General features: G+C 43.4%; 1 protein-coding gene across 1 annotated transcript in view; it reads left to right on the top strand.

Moving 5' to 3' along the window:
- The window catches only part of LOC117375983 (zinc finger SWIM domain-containing protein 6-like), a 157,378-nt gene that overhangs the window by 128,446 nt on the left and 8,185 nt on the right, over positions 1-20,747 (top strand). Inside the window, 1 exon segment of the mRNA XM_033972384.2 lies at positions 18,528-18,685. Coding sequence (XP_033828275.1) covers positions 18,528-18,685 — 158 coding nt within the window.

The raw sequence follows: 20,747 nt of genomic DNA, 5'->3' as shown, positions 1-20,747 counted from the left end.
TGCCCCAGAAAAAGTCCACCAGCCTCTTTTCAATATCTGCCACCACAGCATCCGGAGGCTGCAAGATGGTAAAGTAGTGCCACAGGAGGCAGCCAGAGTGTTAGCCACCAGAGTTCTACCCTGTAAGACAGCTGGGGCTGGACCCAGGTCCATCGAGACAATCGGGCGCTCACCTTTGCCACAAGACCATCCCAGTTCTTTGTCTGAAACTGCTGGCTCCCCAGAAACACGCCCAAATATTTTAACTCCGTCCTCCACTGCAGCCCCCACAGGAATGACGGGCCTCGCCTGGTGCTCCCATTGTCCCAGGAGGTAGCCCTCAGACTTTGACCAGCGCGCTCATATAGGGACAGACTTTGCTGCACTGTCCCCATGTCCTCCCGCCCTGAGATGATCACAGTGACGTCGTCTACATAAGCTGACAGGCAGAGGGTCTGTGAGGCCTGCTCCAGTCTGAGGCCCCTCAATCCTCTGCCGAGCCTCCGGAGCAGTGGCTCTATGGCCAGAGCATAGAGCATCCCCGACAGAGGACAACCCTGCCTGATGCCCCTCCTCACCTCCACCGGCCAACTGAGTCCTCCCCCCACCCTTAGCAACACTGTGGCTTCTTCATATAGAGTCTCCATCCAGCTAATGAACTTCTTGGGAAACCCAAATGTGCCCATAGTCTTGAACAGGTAGTTCTGGTCTACCCGATGAAATGCCTTCTCCTGGTCGATTGACAGGAGACCAACATTCAAGTCCTTTGTTTTTCCAATGTCTATGGGGATGCAGTAGCTTTGTGTAGGTGAGATGATACTGGCAATTATTTTATCACCAAATGGTGATCTGAAAAACCAATAGGTATTATTTGGGCTCTTTTGAGATGAGTCTTGTGTGATTGGTTAATATAAATCCTGTCCAGATGGGCGGCGCTCACACTGCCCCCACTGGTGCGGACCCATGTGTACTGGCACGCTGTAGGGTTACACTGTCTCCATGTGTCCAGGAGGTCGTTCTCCCTCAGCATACTGGCCAGCAGAGCTGCTGTACTTGAGTGGGGCTCTACCGTGTTTCTGTAATATGTGTGAGTTTTGCAGTTCCAGTCCCCTTCCACCACTTTCACAAAGTCACTGTTAAAAGCTTTGAGATGCCTATTCAGAGTGTGCACTAGGTGCACAGGTGAGTTATGTGCATAGATGTCTATTAAAACAAAGTGCCTTTCCCTAATTGTCCCCTGCACCACCTGCAGCCTGCCTCCCTCTACTTCCAGGTGAGTGGTATTACCCAGCCTCACCCACTCAGACACCATCACTGCTACTCCAGCACTCACATTAGAGCCGTGGCTCATAAAAATCGGCCCAGACCAAACCCTGCTCCAGTCTGTTTCATTGTCCCCAGTGCTGTTTCCTGTAGGAACAACACATCAATACTTTTGAGTTTAACCATTTCAACCACCACTGCTGGCTTCTCTCTATCCCTGCCCCCATTAATATTCAAAGATAATATTCTGAGGCTCTCCATAGGAAAAGAGAAAGGAAAAAAGAAAACAGTAAATAGACACAAGGTGAGACACCAATGTGCACCTCCTATTATTTATGTTTACTGGTCCCTGCTCATTTCTTACCCTTAGCAATCCTTCCTAAAAGCTTTGCCAGTCTATACCTTTTCTTTTGACTTAACTGGTCGATGCCATCCTGCCTTTTTAATTTCCTGATGGATTTAATCAAACCATCAACATCTGGGAAGAAGTCTTGCACATGAAATGCTTTGTTCCCATAAGTAACATCAAGGAAGTCATAGATGTCTTTAATAGAGTAAGGTGCAGGTTCATCTGGCCCCGCCTTCTGAGACATATCTGAGAACTGTGACAGTGTGTCCTCCTCATCCCTGTCCTCTCCGTCCTCACACTGCTCACTGTCCCCTCGTGCTACACTCCTCTCCTCTGCACCCCTGTCCTCTACACCCCCCTCCTCTGCACTCTCAGTGTTCTGTGACAGGGAGTAGTTACACTTTCTCCCAGCATCTCCGTCTCCTCCTCCTGTGGCTCACTCTGCATCTCAGCCTCAGTCTGATCATCTGTTGCTCCGGAGGACCCTGGTTGTTCCTGTTCCTGCTCGAGGAAGAAGAAGAAGAAACAAGTAGAAGGAAGAAGAAAAAGAAGAAGAAACAAGTAGAAGCAAGAAGAAGAAGAAGAAGAAACAAGTAGAAGCAAGAAGAAGAAGAAGAAACAAGTAGAAGAAGAAGAAACAAGAAGAAGAAGAACTATGCTAATTGGCCCATTATAACTATCAGTGATACAAGAGAGACAGGGCTACAGCTCTCACACTCCTCTGCTTCTCCCTTTCCTTCCTCCTTTCTTTTTCTTGACTATAGCTCTCACACTAATCTGCTTCTCCCATTCCTTCCTCCTTTCTTTTTCTTTCTCTTTTCCTCACTTTTTCTGATTTTTAGGTGATAGTGGCTCAGTTGGTATGTTTTTTCCCTGAAGGTTAGTGGTTCAAATCCCGCTCTCGACATAAACATCATTGATAGAGCAGTTGAATCCACTGACCCACAGGTTGGCAGTGCCATTCCAGCTCCCACAGATGAATACTGCCATTTTGTCCTTGGGCAAGACACTTAACGCACCTCGCCCCCTGGTGTGTGAATGTGTGTTTGAATGGGTGAGGTTGGTGGTTCCTTGATGTAAAGTGCTTTGAGCCTTAAAGGTGGTAAAGTGCTGTATAAAAATGTGACCATTTACCATTTTACCATGGCATATTTATAATGTTTGTATATTTATATTCTGTAGCTGCTGCTATTGGAGCATGTCATAAAGTTGTCCCTGCATATTGACCGGCATAAGTTGAGTTGTTACAGTGTCTCTCTGAATAGAATCATACTTTTTAACCCACAAATCAAATAAAAATTCTGTGACACAGTATACAAGGATATTATTTAGTGTCAATGGTTGAGTTCAAGGAAGAAAAAAAAATAGCTTAGCCGCTATCTGACTTTGGTGTATAGGGCTACACAATAGATCGTAATTTGAGTAATTTAAGCACAAATATCAAAGGCTATGATTATTTAGATACTCTGTCTGTAGTCATCTAAAGACATTCTTGTTGGACTAAAGACGTGCTGCTGATCTGAAAAAAAGGACGTGGCAAAAGCTCTCAAAACTATTCCATATCTCTGTGTATCTGACCCAAACTACACCCATAAGACTACACCTGTAAGGGAAGTTCATGCAAAAACTACTATTTATTCAGAAAAAAAAGCACTAGACAACTGTGTATTTATATTAAGACCATGAGTTTAATCTGACTTTTTGCAAAAGTACAAAAAGATACCAACTCAGATACTAACAGCCAACTCATCTTCACCTTTCTGAACGAAATATCCTGTCTTTGTCTAGGAATGTCTTGTTCCTGTAGTTTAGCCATAGACTGTACATATAAATGGACATAACTAACATGATGACCACAGCGTTCTAAACAAGAAGTCATCATGGGCATGATTCTGGCTCCATAGACTCCCTTCTCTCTGTAAGTGCTGTGGTCAGCCTCGTCATTTTGGTCTATAAATGTTCGTGTTAACTCGCGCTACATGATCCTGGAGTTTTTATTTAACTTTTGTGCCCGTAACTCAAGACATAAAAATTAATAACACACAAATCAGGCGACTTCTTTTCCTGAGGTCGCTCCCGCTGTCGTTAGCAACAGGTTTGATTGACAGTGTTGCTAAGTACCCGCTCCCTGCTACCAGCGGTGTGGGCCAGAAGGGGCATTGCCTTCAAAAGCCTCTCTCTGGACTGGCTCTTTGGTTACTATGATTCTCGCGTTTGGAATTCCAAATATGGAACTCAGCTTCAAATTCGCTCTGAACAGAATCCTGATTTTTAAGCATATATCGCAAATCAAGGAATCATTTTTTCAGTCTCTTTTTGTGGTCTTCTTCCTTTATTATGTCCTTCATAAACAAAGATACTTTATTTTCATTTTATTTTTGGTTTATATTTTGATTTGTTAGTGGCAAGTATGTACATTAAACACATAGCACCCTACAACATTTATTGCAAGCTCTAATTTGCAAAGTCCCTTGTATATTTATACTGTGTAGTTGTTGCTAATAAGGGCACGTCTTAAAGCTAGCCAGCGCTCAATATGCAGGGACTTAAGTGAGTGGCCAAATTCAAGATGAAAAAAAAAAACTTGGACCAGCTCAAAGAGTAAAGATGCTAACTTGTCCTTAGCTCAACCCAAATCCCACGCGGCTGTTATCATACGAGATTTCCATATGCGATAGCCTGCTCCATATGCTAATGAACGTAGCAGCGCTGTGTAATCCACAACCTCTGATGCACGGGCCAATCCATAATCTGTAAATTTATACGGAGCTGTGTACATATTATGCAAAGTCGGCATAAATGGAGACAATAGATCAATGGCATGAACTTTCTGCTGACAGCTCGTTTTTAAGTGTTTAACCTCTGCCAGAGACGCTCCAGAATGGAGGAACAGGCATTAAAAGTTTAAAGGAGCTAACAGAGTGCAGTTTGGACTTCAGAAAAGATATTATAATTATAATATTATAATGCACTTGTGTCCTTCAAATGTTTTTAAATAAGTCCCATCATACTCAGGTCTGACGCTTGTTATGTCACAAGGATCCACAACCTTGACTCTTTCAAAAAAGAAAAAAAAATCAAAGTATTTCATAATTTTTATTGAATTATTATGTAATGATAGCAAAAGAAAAAAATTCTGTCATTCTGTCAACTGGACAAAATGTTGTAGGAGTGAAGACGTTTGGCTGCTCATCCAAACCGCTTCAGTTCTGGTCAGATTGCAGGTGAACAATGCCTTATATCTATCTGAAGGGAGGAACTAACTACACTGAAACTAAAAAGACCTATTGTTTACCGTTTCTGTTTGTAGGCTAGGTCTATTGTGCTACCCTAAGTGTGCACTGTGCCGGAGTCCTACATAGCATAGTCATTCAAGCCCCTAATGAGTGATTTCACACCTATTAGCATCCTGGCTATTGTTTTCTTCTGTTTTGGTTTGGATCTGAGGATGGAGTTATAGATAGGGGATGAATGATGTCTGAGGCCCTGATTCCTATTCAATGATAGACTGTCTTTCCTAACTAAAACTGCCTCTTTAACTCCCCTCTCAAACCATTTCCTCTTTCTGGCTAAGATCTGTACCTCATCATCTCCAATGAAGTGGCATTGAGATGGTGATGTACGGCAGACTGGAGTCCCAATGAGCTCTCGCAACGGTGACAATGTTTTGTCCAGTTGACAGATTTTATATTTTTCTTTTGGTATGGATCAGACCTGGATGACTGAGAGATTACACAGATATTATATAATGAGTATTAATTAATCAAGTGTCTAATGATTGATGAATAATAACTGATTTCTCAATGCTTGATGGACTTACTTCTGTTTTTCAACCTCTCCCTTCACAAGAGCAATGCATTTTGGTTTTTGGAATATTATTATAAGCCATCCACCCATTTTCTCTCCTCTTATCCGATGCTGCGTCGCGGGGACAGCAGTCTAAGCAGGGACTCCCAGACTTCCCTCACCTCAGACACTTTCTCCAGCTCCTCCGGTGGGACCCCACGTCGTTCCCAGGCCAGCCGAGCTCCTCCCGTGTGACTGAGCTCTTCATCCTATCTCTAAGGGAGCGCCCAACTCATTTAAACACTTGTATCTGGTCCTTTCAGTCATTACCCAAAGCTCATGACCATAATTCAATTCATTTTATTTTTGTAACGCCCAAAATCACAACAACAGTTGTCTCGAAGGGCGTTCATGTTTTGGTTGATGGGGGAAACTGGAGTACCCGGAGGAAACCCATCCAGACACGGGGAGAAACATGCAAACTCCACACAGAAAGGCCATAGGTGAGGGAAGAAACAAAGATCTAAACCAGAACTAAACCAGAACTAAACCAGGTCTGATCCAGGACCATAGGTGAAAGTAGAATGTAGATTGACCAGTAAATCCAGAACTTTGCCTTTGGACTCAGCTCCTTCTTCACAAAAATAGTCAGAAAATGCCCATTTCTTTTTCTCCATGCAATTAAAGGGGCTGTTTCATATATTTTTTACTTTTTTCTGTAATATCAAATCAATTGTAATACCAAGTCAAATCAGTTTCAAGTGCCCCACTGCAGAAATATTGTTAAAGCAGCTCTTTGGATCAAAATAAGACCACAGCGTTCTGTCTGCATCTAAACATAAATCGCATTTTATCAGCCGTGAACCAGGAAGTAAGGATGCTACTTGTTGTTAGAATTTTCATGATGCAAAGCTCAGGTTTTGGCCCTGGAAGAAACACACTTACACAACTATTTGAAACCCAACTATTTGCAGTGATGCTAGGAATGTTTTTGAAAAGTGAGGAATAATGCAAAAAATACGTATTAAGTTGTTTTTCTGTTTTTGGATCATAAAAACACTGAAGGTACACTGCCTTAAATCAAAGTCACCTCAACCTAAAGCCTCCTCAGTCACCTCAACCTAAAGCCTCCTCAGACATATGTATAAGTCACACTTAATACATATTATCGGGTTGTGGACTTGCACCGGGCTCTGATTTCATATTTGAGCTGAAATATTCTGCTTGGTGGACAGGGGGCGACCTACAGCGGATGTGTTATAAATTATACAAGTATTGTGAGTGTTTACAATGAGAGGAAGAGCAGTGAGGATGAGGTCGGTGTCAGACTGATGATGAGCAGACATCAGCACAGCCTCAGGATTAAGCTCCAAAAACACAATAACACTGGAAGGATCTTGTTTCACTACTTATTGACGGAAATGAACCAAGATTAAAAACAGCACCACATCAGATTTTATATCATGTGTCTTTGGATAGACTGAATATATAAACGGACATACACTGCCTGGCAAAAAAAAAAAAGTCACCACCTGCATTTAACTAAGCAAATGGGTACGAGCCTCCTTCAGTTGATCAGGACTAGATTCTACTGAACATACTGAATGACCAGGTTATTCCATCAATAGATTTTTTTCTTTCTGATGGAACGGGCATATTCCAAGATGACAATGTCAGGATTCATTGGGCTCAAATTGTGAAAGAGTGGTTCAGGCAGCATGAGACATCATTTTCACACATGGATTGGCCACCACAGAGTCCACCCCTTAACCCCATTCAGAATCTTTGGAATGTGCTGGAGAAGGCTTTGTGCGGTGGTCAGACTCGTCCATCGTCAATGCAAGATCTTGGTGAAAAATGAATGCAACACTGGATGGAAATAAATCTTGTGACATTGCAGAACCTTATCAAAACAATGCCGCAGCGAATCCGTTCCGTAATCAAAGCTAAAGGTGGCCAAGCAAAAAATTTCAGTGTGTGACCTTTTTTCTTGTGGTGACTTTTTTTGGCCAGGCAGTGTAGCTAACCTGCTAGCCGCCACATTCCAAATAGGAAGTGAGCATGTGCCTGCTACCGGCTCCATCGACTGGCTGCAGTTAACTTCCCATGTAAAACCTGTGGCTCTCTCTGTGTAACTACTTAAAATGTTTGTATTAACCCGCTCTACTTGATCCTGGTGGTTTTATTTTGCTATTGTGTCCATGAATCAAGATATGGACATTTATATCATACCAATCAGGTGCCTGCTTTCCTCAAGGTTGCTCCTGCTAGTGTTAGCAACAGGTTTGATTGACAGCGTTGTTAAGTGCCTGCTCCCTGCTAAACCAGCAGCGTGAGCGTAAAAGGGCATTACCTTCAACAGCCTCCCTCCGGATTGGCTTTGGTTGCTAACATACTTGCGGCTGCAAATTGGCCCCTGTAACTGCTTGCTATGCTATGCTATGGGTTACGTCACACTCACTTAGTCCACTTCTTTATACAGGCTATGGGTTGTATGTTTATTTACATCAGTGGTTATCAAAATATATCACCAAATATAGATAATATTTGGCTTTCTGTGTGACAAAAGATCTAAGCCAGGACTAAATAAGACCTAAATGAGGGCTTACCAGGTCTAAAATGAGACAATTTTTTTGGAAACTATTGTATTTCAATATTGACTTCAATAATCCAAAGGAGGACAAAAACATGAATACACTTGTCATACTCAGACTGCAGAGGGCGCTGCATTCAACAGTTTGAGATGTAATATTTTCAAGTGGAGGAGTTCAAGTATCTCGGGGTCTTGTTCACGAGTGAGGGAAGGATGGAGCGGGAGATTGACAGGCGGATCGGTGCAGCGTCTGCAGTGATGCGGTCGCTGTATCGGTCCGTTGTGGTAAAGAAGGAGCTGAGCCAGAAGGCGAAGCTCTCGATTTACCGGTCAATCTACGTTCCTACCCTCACCTATGGTCATGAGCTTTGGGTAATGACCGAAAGGACAAGATCGCGGATACAAGCGGCTGAAATGGGCTTCCTCCGCAGAGTGGCCGGGCGCACCCTTAGGGATAGGGTGAGGAGCTCGGTCACACGGGAGGAGCTCGGAGTAGAGCCGCTGCTCCTACACGTTGAGAGGAACCAGCTGAGGTGGCTCGGGCATCTGTTCAGGATGCCTCCTGGACGCCTCCCTAGGGAGGTGTTCTGGGCATGTCCCACCGGGAGGAGGCCCCGGGGAAGACCCAGGACACGCTGGAGGGACTATGTCTCTCGGCTGGCCTGGGAACGCCTTGGGGTCCCACCGGAGGAGCTGGAGGACGTGTCCGGGGTGAGGGAAGTCTGGGAGTCCCTGCTTAGACTGCTGCCCCCGCGACCCGGCCCCGGATGAGCGGAAGAAAATGGATGGATGGATATTTTAAAGTTACAAGATACTGGACTGTGTTTATAACGCCCTCAGCTGTAGAAGATCGTCATTACAGCTCACATTAGCAGCATGCTCCTCCATACACACTCACTGTACTTGTTTTTGGGCTGAGAGCGATCCGTGAGGGCCTCCTCTTCCTCCATCTTTGTTTCTCCGGGAACAATGGCCCTGTATGGATTTTCCACCCAACATTTTGAGGAGGGTATTCTTCCGCGTTCCCACCCTCTCCGCACCCATCCAGCGGAGGCCCCTGGTTCTCCAGTGAAACCCAAACAAAGGCTGGAATGTTGATGGGGGGCTTCCTCTTTACCATAGGCCCTTTTCTCTTTGGCTTTGCTTCATTCCAGGCATCTCTCCCAAGGCTCTGCAGCGCTAGGAGCTTTAACAGCACTCTGTGTGCATTTTGGAAAAAACGATGGCTGCTAGCACTCCAAATATCTCCATTTTAGTCCAAGTGTAAGCTACAGTGGCAGAGACATAATAGTAGAAGAAATTAACTAAATAAATCTGATCAGTTTGTTTGGCTTTGGTAAATTATCTTTGGCTCTCGTAGTGCCACTGTACCTCCTGGGTCTCGTCTGATCTCAGAAGCTAAGCAGGGTCGTGCTTGGTTAGCACTGAGGTGGGAGACCCCTGTGGCCCTAGTGCTTATTGCTGTTGGGTCCTTAGGCAAGATGCGGGAGTCTGTGGTGTTGCGAGGGGCTGATGTCGCAGATTGGCAGCCTCACTTTTGTCAGTCTACCCCAAAACATCTGTGGCTACAATAGTAATGTATCGCCACCTGGTGGAGAGTGAATAAAAATGCACTGGAAAGCCTCTTTTGAGCATTATGGTAAAATGGTAAATGGTCAGATTTTTATATAGCGCTTTTTCACCTTCAAGGCACTCAAAGGGCTTTACATCAAGGAACCACTCACCCATTCACACACACATTCATACACCAGTGTACGCAGAGACTGGGAGCGAGGTGGGTTAAGTGTCTTGCCCACACAACGACAGCATTCATCTGTGAGGAATCGCTGGAATCGAACTGCCAACCTGTGGGTCAGTGGATCTGACCACCCACTTTATGTCAAGAGTGGGATTTGAACCGCCAACCTTCGGATCAGTGGACAAACATATATAAATATAATTCATTAGCCATTGGATCATACCTGGACAAGATGTTGGGTTAACTGTGAACTAAGAAACAGGTACCTTTAGTTAGCTTAAAGGCTACTACATGAATGAAAATTGTATTGAATTATACTTTGTACATAAAAAACTATTAGTAGAAGGTTAGCAGTTCGCATCCCCATCATAACATAAACATCATTGGTAGAGTGGTCAAATCCACTGACCTACAGGCTGGAGGTGCGATTCTAGCCCTCACAGATATGAATGCTGCTGTTGTGTCTTAGGGAAAGTCACTTAACCCACCTTACAATGAGTGTCTGTGTACACTGGTGTATAAATGTGTGTGTGAATGGGTGAGTGGTTCCTTTATGTAAAATGCTTTGAGGCTTAAAGGCGGAAAAAAGTGACCATTTGCTATTCATGTCCTTTAACACAGAGAAAAGACATCCCAACCAGAGACTGTATATATAAATAGACATAGCTAGCCGCCGCGGTCCAAACATGGGCGCACTTCCGGCTCCATTCACTTTCTATTGTCATTTTGGTCTTAAAATGCTTATACTGACCCGCTCTACATGATCATGGTGTTTTTATTTCGCCATTTTGTAAAAAATCATACAAGATACATTAATAGCAGACAAATCAGGCACCTTCTTCCCCCAAGGTCGCTCCTGCTACCTTTAGCAACAGGTTTGACTGACAAAGTTGCTAAGCGCCCGTTCCAAAAGTAGAACTAAAGTTGTAAAATCTACTAGAGATTTCCCATGACAAATACAACAAAAACAGCAGCTTTATATAAAACATATATGAAATTAGCATAGCATCCGTGTTATGCTAACAGTTTGTAGCCTTCACACCAGTGCACTAATCTGAGCTGGAGCATTCTCACCTTCTGTGTTATTATTTTCATATATAGCTGTGTGATCCTATCACTCTATGAAACTGAACCTGGCATTTCACATCACCCTGCTTCTATCGGGCTACTTTGATGTCTTCTCCAAAGGGCAGGCTTGTGTACGTGTGTGTGTGCGTCTGCCTGTGTGTGTGTGCATCTGTCGGGGTGTGTGTGTGCGTGTGTGGGTGCATCTGCCTGTGTTTGCGTGTGTGTGCGTCTGCCTGTGTCCGTGTGTGTGCGCATCTGCTTGTGTGTATGCATGTGTCTGTCTGTGTCTGCACGTGTGTGTGCGTATGCCTGTGTGTGTGTCTGCCTGTGTGTGTGTGCACGTTTGCCTGCATGTGTGCGCATGTGTGCGTGCGTGCATCACCTCTTCGCCTCTTCTCATTCATGTGTAGGTATTTGTTTGAAGTGTGTCCAGCCGTACGGGGGCTTGGAGGTGAATCCCCTAATTTCCCACTGGACTCAATTAGCTTTGTGATTGGCTGAGGGAAGGCCAGGTTGTGCGGCATCTTCTGAAGCGAGAGGAGACCTTTGAAAGTAAGAAAGGTGTGGAGAGAGAGAGGGAGAAAAGGAGAGAAGAGGAATAGAATATGAGGTGGGCACAGTGGTAATGCCGTTCTGTGCCATCTCAGGTCTTCCATAATGAGACCAGAGCACTCTTGTATATCCACTCGCAGGTGTTGCCCACTTCTGACTTCATTACGACCAATTAGAGTGAAGAAAATACTAATTATACCTCGGTTTCTAGGTGATTAATTGGCAGGTTGGAGGTAAATTGCAGGGATAGGCTAACTTCAATCCCCGTGTGATCAACGACGCCATCTCGAGTTTGAAGTCACTTTTCAAACTGCTCTTAATGAAGTTGTGTGTACAGGCTTCTGTCCATCTGTCAGAACAAAGTCGTGTTTTAAATGAGAGAGTACCATATTTTTCCTACATCTTATGCTTTAAATGTATTCTGGTTTTGTTAAATATTTGATCACTTGCGGCATTAGTGGGAGCGTAATAGCAGCTGTATGTCAAATCATGTGTGGCGGTAGATGAAAACGTATCCTTTAAAAAACAGGGCTTGGAATTAGGTAAGTTTAAAATTAAAATTAGGATTTTATTATAGAAACAAATCTTGTATCCCATTGAATTACAGAAAAGAAATTGTTCCATCAGCCTTTCCTTCTGTCTTGGATTCTGTAGATATAATAAACATGCAGACTTCAGCCTCTACTTTACACTTTTAGATTCACTTTTTCAATTCAATTCAATTCAATTCATTTATTTTTGTAACGCCCAAAATCACAACAACAGTTGTCTCAAAGGGCGTTCATGTTTTGGTTGATGGGGGAAACCGGAGTACCCGGAGGAAACCCATCCAGACACGGGGAGAAACATTCAAAAGTCCACACAGAAAGGCCTGGGCGACCCGGGGATCGAACCAAACCCTCTTGCTGTGACGCATGAGTGTTGCCACTCAGCCACCGTGCTGCCTACACACAAAAACAAACAACAGGAAAAATCAGACAAAACAAGAAAAATCCGCCAGGCGAGGAGGAGGAAGACCAGGCAAGGAGAAGGAGAGCCGGGCGAGGAGTATGAGAGCCAGGCGAGGAGGATGAGAGCCAGGCGAGGAGGATGAGAGCCAGGCGAGGAGGATGAGAGCCAGGCGAGGAGGATGAGAGCCAGGCGAGGAGGAGGGCCAGGCGGGGAGGAGGAGAGGGTCCAGCGTCATCAGGGCATCTGAAAGAGTTACACTCCACAGGGGGGAGTGGGACAGGGGACAACATGTGAATAGCATTGCTGATGAGAAAATAGGACAAAGTAGAGGATAGTGCTCAGGTTGCCATACTTCCACCAGCTAGTTATCTCCTACTGCAGCCTATCTTATCCCGGGTTTTAATGTCCCTAACTCCCTCACTAAGTAACCTGGTCATAAGCTATACCAAAGAGGAAGGTTTTAAGCCTGGTCTTAAATACAGAGACTGTGGGGGCCTGTTTAACATCAGCAGGGAGTTGGTTCCATAGCACAGGAGCTTGTTAACTGAATGCTCTCCCTCCCACTGTACTTTTGGACACTCTAGGAACCACTAATAGTCCTGCATTCTGAGAGCGGAGTTCTCTGTTTGGCTGGTAAGGGACAATAGCATTTTGCAGATAGGATGGGGCCATACCGTTTAGGGTTTTGTATGTCAGGAGGAGGACTTTGAATTTGATTCTAAGCTCGACAGGAAGCCAGTGCAGATATTTTAGTACAGGACTGATGTGGTCTCTTCTTTTAGTTCCTGTTAGGACACTGGCCGCTGCATTTTGGACCAACTGGAGGCTCCTTATAGTACTTTTGGGGCAGGCGGCGAGCAGAGAATTACAGTAATCAAGTCTGGAAGTAACAAATGCATGGATGAGTTTTTCAGCATTGTTTTTAGGTTAAATATTTCTAATTTAGTTATATTTTGCAGGTGAAAGTATGCGGTTTTACAAGCTATGTTTAATATGGGCTGTGAATGAGAGATTTTGATCAAATAGGACTCCAAGATTTTTTACAGTAGGGCTAGAAGCAATACTCACATTGTCGAGTGAGATTATCTGGTCCGACAGAGAATCTCTTTGACCTTTGGGACCAACGACAATGACCTCTGTTTTTTCAGGATTTAAGAGCAGGTAATTCAAGGTCATCCAGGTTTTGATGTCCTTCACACTGGCACTGAGTTTATCTATTTGATCAGTCTGATTTGGTTTCATTGATAAGTACAGCTGAGTGTCATCAGCATAGCAGTGAAAATTAATGCCATGTTTTCTGATAATGTTACCCAATGGCAACATATACAGAGTAAAGAGGATTGGACCAAGCACAGATCCTTGTGGAACACCACAGGCTACTTTAGAACAGGGAGAGGTGCTCTGGTTTATACTAACAAACTGGTACCTATCTGATAGATAGGATTTAAACCATTTGAGGGCGGTCCCTCTGATTCCAATGTCACATTCTAACCTCTGCAGTAGAATGTTGTGATCAATGGTGTCAAACACTGCACTGAGGTCCAGTAGGACCAGGACTGAAGCCAGCCCGTTATCAGCAGCTAGTAGTAAGTCACTTTAAGCAGTGCAGTCTCTGTGCTGTGGTGAGCTCTGAATCCAGATTGAAATTTTTCAAATATATTATTGTCTTGCAGGTAGCTGCAGAGCTGTTTCTCGTTCTAGAATTTTTGAGAGGAAGGGAAGATTAGAGATAGGTCTATAGTTGGCTAGTTCATCAGGATTTAGGTTAGGTTTTTTCAAAAGGGGTTTAATCACAGCATACTTAAAGGACTGAGGAATGTAGCAATTTTCTAACGACATATTTATTATGTTATGGATGGAATCTATTATTAGGGGGAGGGCTTCTTTGAGGAGTCTGATTGGAATAGGGTCGAGCATACAGGTTGATGGTTTGGACGACATGATGGCTGAGGTAATCTCCACCTCATCAACAGGAGTAAATTTATCTAATATTATTAGAGGATCCATGTGGGATATTGGTATTACAGACTGGATTTGCTCAGAGCTGATTTTTGGAGTAGCTTTGTTGATTTTGTCTCTAATTGTTGTAATTTTGTAATCGAAGAAGTGAAGAAAGTCATTGCAACTAATGTTCGAGGGGATAAGAGACTCATTAGCAGTGTGGGAGTTTGTCAGCCTGGCTACAGTGCTGAACAGAAATCTGGGGATATTTTTGTTTACTTCTATTAGATTTGAATAGTATCTGGTTCGGGTTTTCCGCAGAGCGGCCTTATAAGTGAGCAGGGAGAGCTTCCATGCCTTCAGAGACTGCTCAGAGCGCGAGCGGCGCCAAAGCTTCTCTGTGCGTCTTACATGTTGTTTGAGTGTCCTGAGCTGTAACGTATATCATGGAGCCGAAGGTCTATAATTATTTTCATTGTCACATGACATATCTTTTAGTAATAGCTCAATAATTTCTTTAAACTCTGTAACCGATTTATCTGATAATGTTCTTTTCATTATAGTTTTTTTTCTGTGGGGCTGGATAGTCTTTTAGAATAAATTGAAAGGTAATTAAGAAATGGTCAGAGAGTATAGGGTTTTGAGGAAGGACAATTAGATCATTAATCTCAATACCATAGGTTAGAACGAGATCTAGAGTGTGATTGTGACAGTGAGTCGGCTTATTCACACTCTGGGTGAAACCGATCTCATCCAGGAGCGCGCCAAAAGCATTACTGAGGCAATCACTGCCGTTATCTACATGTATGTTGAAATCTCCAACTATAACAATCCTTTCCCAATTCAAGACTAAACTTGAAATGAAATCAGAAAACTCTGTCAGGAAGTCGGCATATGGATCAGGAGGTCAATAAATTATTATAAATATAACAGCTTTTTGGTTTTTCCAATTGGGGCACGTAATGGAGAGTGTGAGGCTTTCAAAGGAGAGGTATGTATAGTTGGGTTTGGGGCTGAGAATTAGACTGGAATGAGAGATGACGGCCACACCACCACCTCGACCTGTGCTCCGGGCAAGTTCATGTGACTTGATGGTGTAGATTTGTTTAGTCTAACATAATAATTTTCCCGAAGCCGTGTTTCAGTTAGGGCTAACAGATCAATATTAAGGTCGCCAATTAGTTCATTTATTAAAAGAGATTTGGAGGAAAGAGACCTGATGTTTAGCAGTCCACATTTTACACACTTATCATTTTGTTTATTTGCGGCACATTTATTTATTTTTATTAAGTTATGAGATCTGACAGCTTCCTTGTCAGAGTTTAGAGGTGTTTTTTTGTGCTTTTTGTATGCGGGGCACGTGGGGCACACACAGTCTCTGTCTGTTTGGAGCTGTTCCCTCTGACAAAGCTGTGCTTCACTGGTCTAAACTGCTCCCTAACGTCACTATCACTGTGCTTCCCTGAGCTATTCTGCGTGCTAGTCTTACCTGGTCAATCTAGACTAGCAATCATATTCTGAGCTAACAGGGCGGAGCCAGCCTGCGTGGGAAGGATGCCGTCTCTACGTATAAGCCTAGGCTTCCCCTCAAATGACCTCCAATTATCTATGAAGACGACACCATTCTGCAGGCACCAATTGGTCAACCACTGGTTGACTGCTGAAAAGCGGCTGTAGATTTCACAATTGGTATAGGTTGGGAAGGGGCCAGAGAAGTACACGGACTCCAACATCGACTTAGCCAATTCACAGACTGCAGCTATTTGTAACTTAACCACCTCTGACTGACCGCACCGAGTATCGTTACCCCCCGCGTGTATAAGGATCCGGCGGTACCTATTCTTACTTTTCTTTAAAAGCCTAAGATTCCCCTCGATGTCACCCAGTCTGGCTCCACGATAACACCGCGTGGAATCTGCAGGCAGTTCCACGTCCCTGACTATGGAGCTCCCTATGACTAAAGTGTCCCGGGTCCAGCTCAGGGGAGCAAACCTGTTCTGGACGGGGAGCTCTCTACTCTCAACCCTGTCCCTGGTCTGCTACAGTCCTATTCTCAGCCCTGTGTCCCTGGCCTGTCCTACGCTTTCTTCTAACTGTCACAAACCTGTCCTGGTCTGATCCCAGCTGCACGGGTTGCGCTGGGGGGCTAGTCTCACTTTTTCACTCAGCCCTTCAGGAGGAGGAGAGAGAAAAGGGGAGAGAAGGACAGAGAGAGAGGAGAAGAAAGGGAGGAGAGAGGGGGAGCAAGAGGAGGAGAGAGGGGGAAGAGTAGAGGTGAAGAAAAACTGTAATACAAGATTTCATGATTGTCTACATTATTGGAAGTTGCAGTAACAACTCTTGTGTCCTATTTGCAACAGTAAAGAGATTTACAAACCCTCCAGCTCCTCTGCCTTTAGAACAAATTTCCACATCTAAGTGCAATGAGTTTGCAGTATTCTATAATGGCAAGGTTCAGGGCATTAGAAATTCCATCAATTCCACAACGCAAATAACAACCCAGCAACCACTTTGCACCTGTAACTGACAAAACTGTCCCAGAAATCATCACCAGTCTGAGTTTATCTACATGCTGCCTCAATGTGTTAACCACTAAATTTCAAAAATCTGCTCTCAACAGTTGGCTATCACCACTCGCTTGCATAGTTAACATGTCACTTCAATCTGAAACATTCCCAAGAGCTTTGAAAACTGTGGTTATCAAGCCTCTTCTAGAGAAGAGCAGTCTTGATGCAACAATATTGAGCAATTACCAACCAATCTCAAACTAGGCAAAGTACTCGAAAAAGTTGTTTATCAACAGCTTATTAACTTTCTCTAAATGTCAGGTTTTAGACCCTTCCACAGCACTGAGACTTCTCTTATCAAGGTGACAAATGACATCCGCCCGAACACTGATACAGGCAAAGATTCAGTCTTGATTCTGTTAGATCTGAGTGCTTCCTTTGACACTGATGATCATGGGATCCTCTTACAGAGACTAGAGGACTGGGTAGGCGTCTCTCGTACGGCACTAAACTGGTTTAGTGCCGTACGTCCTATCTAGAAAACAGGGAGTTCTTTGTTGAAATTGGAAAATGTGTCTCAGATAATTTGTCCCCAGGGGTCAATCCTGGGACTCCTGTTGTTCAACCATTACGTGCTGCCATTAGACCAGTTGATATGCAGCAATAAGGTGTCCTACCACAACTATGCAGATGACACTCAGATCTATGTCTCACTGGCAGCAGTTGAATATGGACCAGTAGATTTATTCTGCCACTGCAATCCAACAGATCAGTGTGTGGATGCAAAACAACTTTCTCCAGCTAAACTCAGACAAGACTGAAGTTATCTTTGGCCCATAGAAACATAGAGAAAGTCTTAGCAGTCACATCCAGTCTCTCTCTCTAAAACCTTCATATCAGGCTAGAAATCTAGGGGTAATGAAGGACTCAGACTGGAAACTGTAACGGTCTGCTCACTGGCCTCTCCCAATGAGAACTAGGAAGTACGATCACATAAGCCCTGTGCTCAGGTCTCTGCACTGGCTCCTTTAGCTCAGAGAATAGACTTTAAAGTAACTCTGCTTGTGTACAAGTTTCTCCATGGCCTAGCACCAAAGTACATAACTGACATGTTAGTGTCATATGAACCATCTTGCAATCTGAGGACATCAGGGACTGGCCTCATGCTGGTGCCCAAAGTCAGGACTAAACACGGGGAATCAGCATTTCACTTTTATTCAGCTAAAACCAGAAACTGTCTTCTTGATGATGTGAGACAGGCGTCTGCTTTGACAATGTTTAAATCCAGGCTCAAAATAGTTCTATTTAGCTGTGCATATAACTGAAAGGTTTTTATTCTGCACTTTTCTCCTTTAATGTTGATTTTATGATGATTATTTTTGATTACTTTTGTTCTGATTTGTTCTATTGTGATTTTAATGTCTTTCTTATTCTTTAAAGCACTTTGAATGACCTTGTGTACAAATTGTGCCATACAAATAAACTTACCTTGCATTGCCATCTATCCTATCTACCCTATCTACTCTGTCTACTCTATCTGCCCTTTCTGCCCTATCTGCCCTTTCTGTCTTATCTACCCTCTCTACCCTATCTACCATAGCTGCCCAATCTACCCTATCTACCCTATCTTCCCTATGTTCCCTATCTGTCTTATCTACCCTATCTAGTCTCTCTGTCCCATCTAATGTATCTAGTCTATCTACCCTATCCACTCTATCTGCCCATCTAGCTTATCTACCCTATCTAGCCTATCTATTCTCCATCTCATGCCCTGCTGACCACACTGCCCCTCTCTTCCAGGTTGCCAGTGCTGGAGTCCTCGGCCTCATCTGCAGACCTGTCGCGGCCTCACCACATTGTCTCCGTGGTGCCAAACCGATACCCGCGCTGGTTCACTCTCAGTCACATAGAGTCTCAGCAATGTGAGCTGGCCTCCACCATGCTCACAGCAGCCAAAGGTATTCACACCTATACAAACAGAAGGGAAAAGTGTTCAGATCTATACATACAGGAGAAACGTGTTCAGACAAGCTCTCCAAAGATAAAGTTGCCTCAAGATTTTGAGATTTTTTTTTTTTCCATGCCTTTCATTTCCTTTGACAAAAAAAGTTAATTTTGCTGAATTACAGCTCTTAAAAAGTACAGTGTTCCCTCGTTTATCGCGGGGGTTATGTTCCATAAATAACCCTTGATAAATGAAATCCGCGAAGTAGAAAACTTTATTGTTTACAATTATTATATATATTTTAAAGCTGTAAAACTCATATCCACACACTTTATACACGTTTCTCAGACAGGCATTAACATTTTCTCACATTTCTCTCTTATTTAAACACTCCCAAAGTTCTAAAATAAGCACAGTAATATAGAACAAAACCAAATACTATACTGTACTGTAAATAAAAATGACAGCTTTGGGAAATACTGTAACAAATTTAATTTTAATGATCAATCTACGAGGTTGGACACATAAGAAATGATTAATAGTGACTCACGCATATTTCACAGTTCCTCTGACCATGCCTCTTCATCCTGACGCTGCTCCGCTGTAATGTCTTGTAATGTTCTTTTTAAAGCAGACTCCATCCACCTGATGGTTACAACCCTGTATGCATCCTTGTTAAAAGTTATTGTTGCTGTCGTCCTTATGTTATTTTCCTCCTTCTTTAAGTCGAGTTCACATGTAAAGTCTCTCGTGGAAGCGCATCTTGGCCGCGCTGCGTTTCTGCGGAGCATTTTCATGCGTCAGAGCGGCGCAAATCTGGCGTTTATGCGGCACGTTTTGAGCGTTCAGTCGCCAGTCGCTCTGTTCACGTGTCCCAAAGCTGAAAAAGCTTAACTTTTTGGCATCTACCAATCAGAGACTACACTCCAGTGACAAAGCAACGTCATTATCTGGAACAAGTAGAAAGACATGAGCCACAAACTAGCGGCAACTTAATTATACTGGGTGCACCGGACACGCCTCCGCAGAGCTGATCGCCTCCATTGATGGGTTTCGTGTAATAATACAATAAAGCCACTCTCTCAACCTGGTCTGCAGCGTTCACAAAGACAAACAAAACAAAACATCCAAAGGCACGCACAGACCACAATGGACACCCTGGAAATATGTCAAGATGACATCCATGACGCACATCGGAGGCGTTTGTTCTCAAATGCAAAGGCGTCCAACTAGAGGCATCCAACGCATTCTTGACGCCCCAGAGTCACACTGCTAGCATTGAACATTTATGTAAATTTGGCTGAATGCATTCTGTACTGTACAGGAGACACGACACATCCATTAGCCAATCAGGATGCAGAACACAATGCGTCTTCATACACTGCGAAACAGCGAGACCGCAAAAAGTGAACCACGATATAGCGAAGGACCACTGTACTTCCAAAAACCTGTGCTACAATGAAGGCAAAGCAGTTTAAAAGCATTTTAAAAACAGTTTAAAACACAAGTCAAAAGTTGGAAACATGTTTTCATTTATATTATTTCTTTATTTCCACTGTAGATTCTCACTGAAGCATCAGAATGTGTGGAATGTAGTAAACACAAAATAAACTCCAAACCTGTTTAAAATTTTTTAAAATAGCTTTGACCCTTTGCTTTGACCCTGTTTGCCCTTTAGTCATTTCTTGACCCTGAGACTGAAGCAAAGGAAGGAGACTCTGAGGATCTGACCATAAAATATAAAACATATTAATTATGTAGCCAAGAAAAAAAAAGGTAAATAACTCTTGCTTTGTCGAAAAAAAAAATGTTATTTCATTTTTTTCTTCACTACATAATCACTTACATCTTACTTCATATATTTGATGTCTTCTGTGTGTATAGTCTGTGGGAAAGTAGTAAAAATCAGGCACATAGTTGTTAGCACAGCAATGTTTTCACCAGGCACAGAAATGGCATTAGAAAACAGACACATCACTCTGTAACTGGTTCACCCCGAATAAGAGACAGATTTATAAAAAAAAAATAGTGATTATGGTAATTCAAAACAAAGAGTAATAATGCACTTGAAGAAT

Source organism: Periophthalmus magnuspinnatus, chromosome 9 (assembly GCF_009829125.3).
Source record: "Periophthalmus magnuspinnatus isolate fPerMag1 chromosome 9, fPerMag1.2.pri, whole genome shotgun sequence".
NCBI lineage: Eukaryota > Metazoa > Chordata > Actinopteri > Gobiiformes > Gobiidae > Periophthalmus > Periophthalmus magnuspinnatus.
This window is presented reverse-complemented; position numbering and strand designations above follow the sequence as displayed.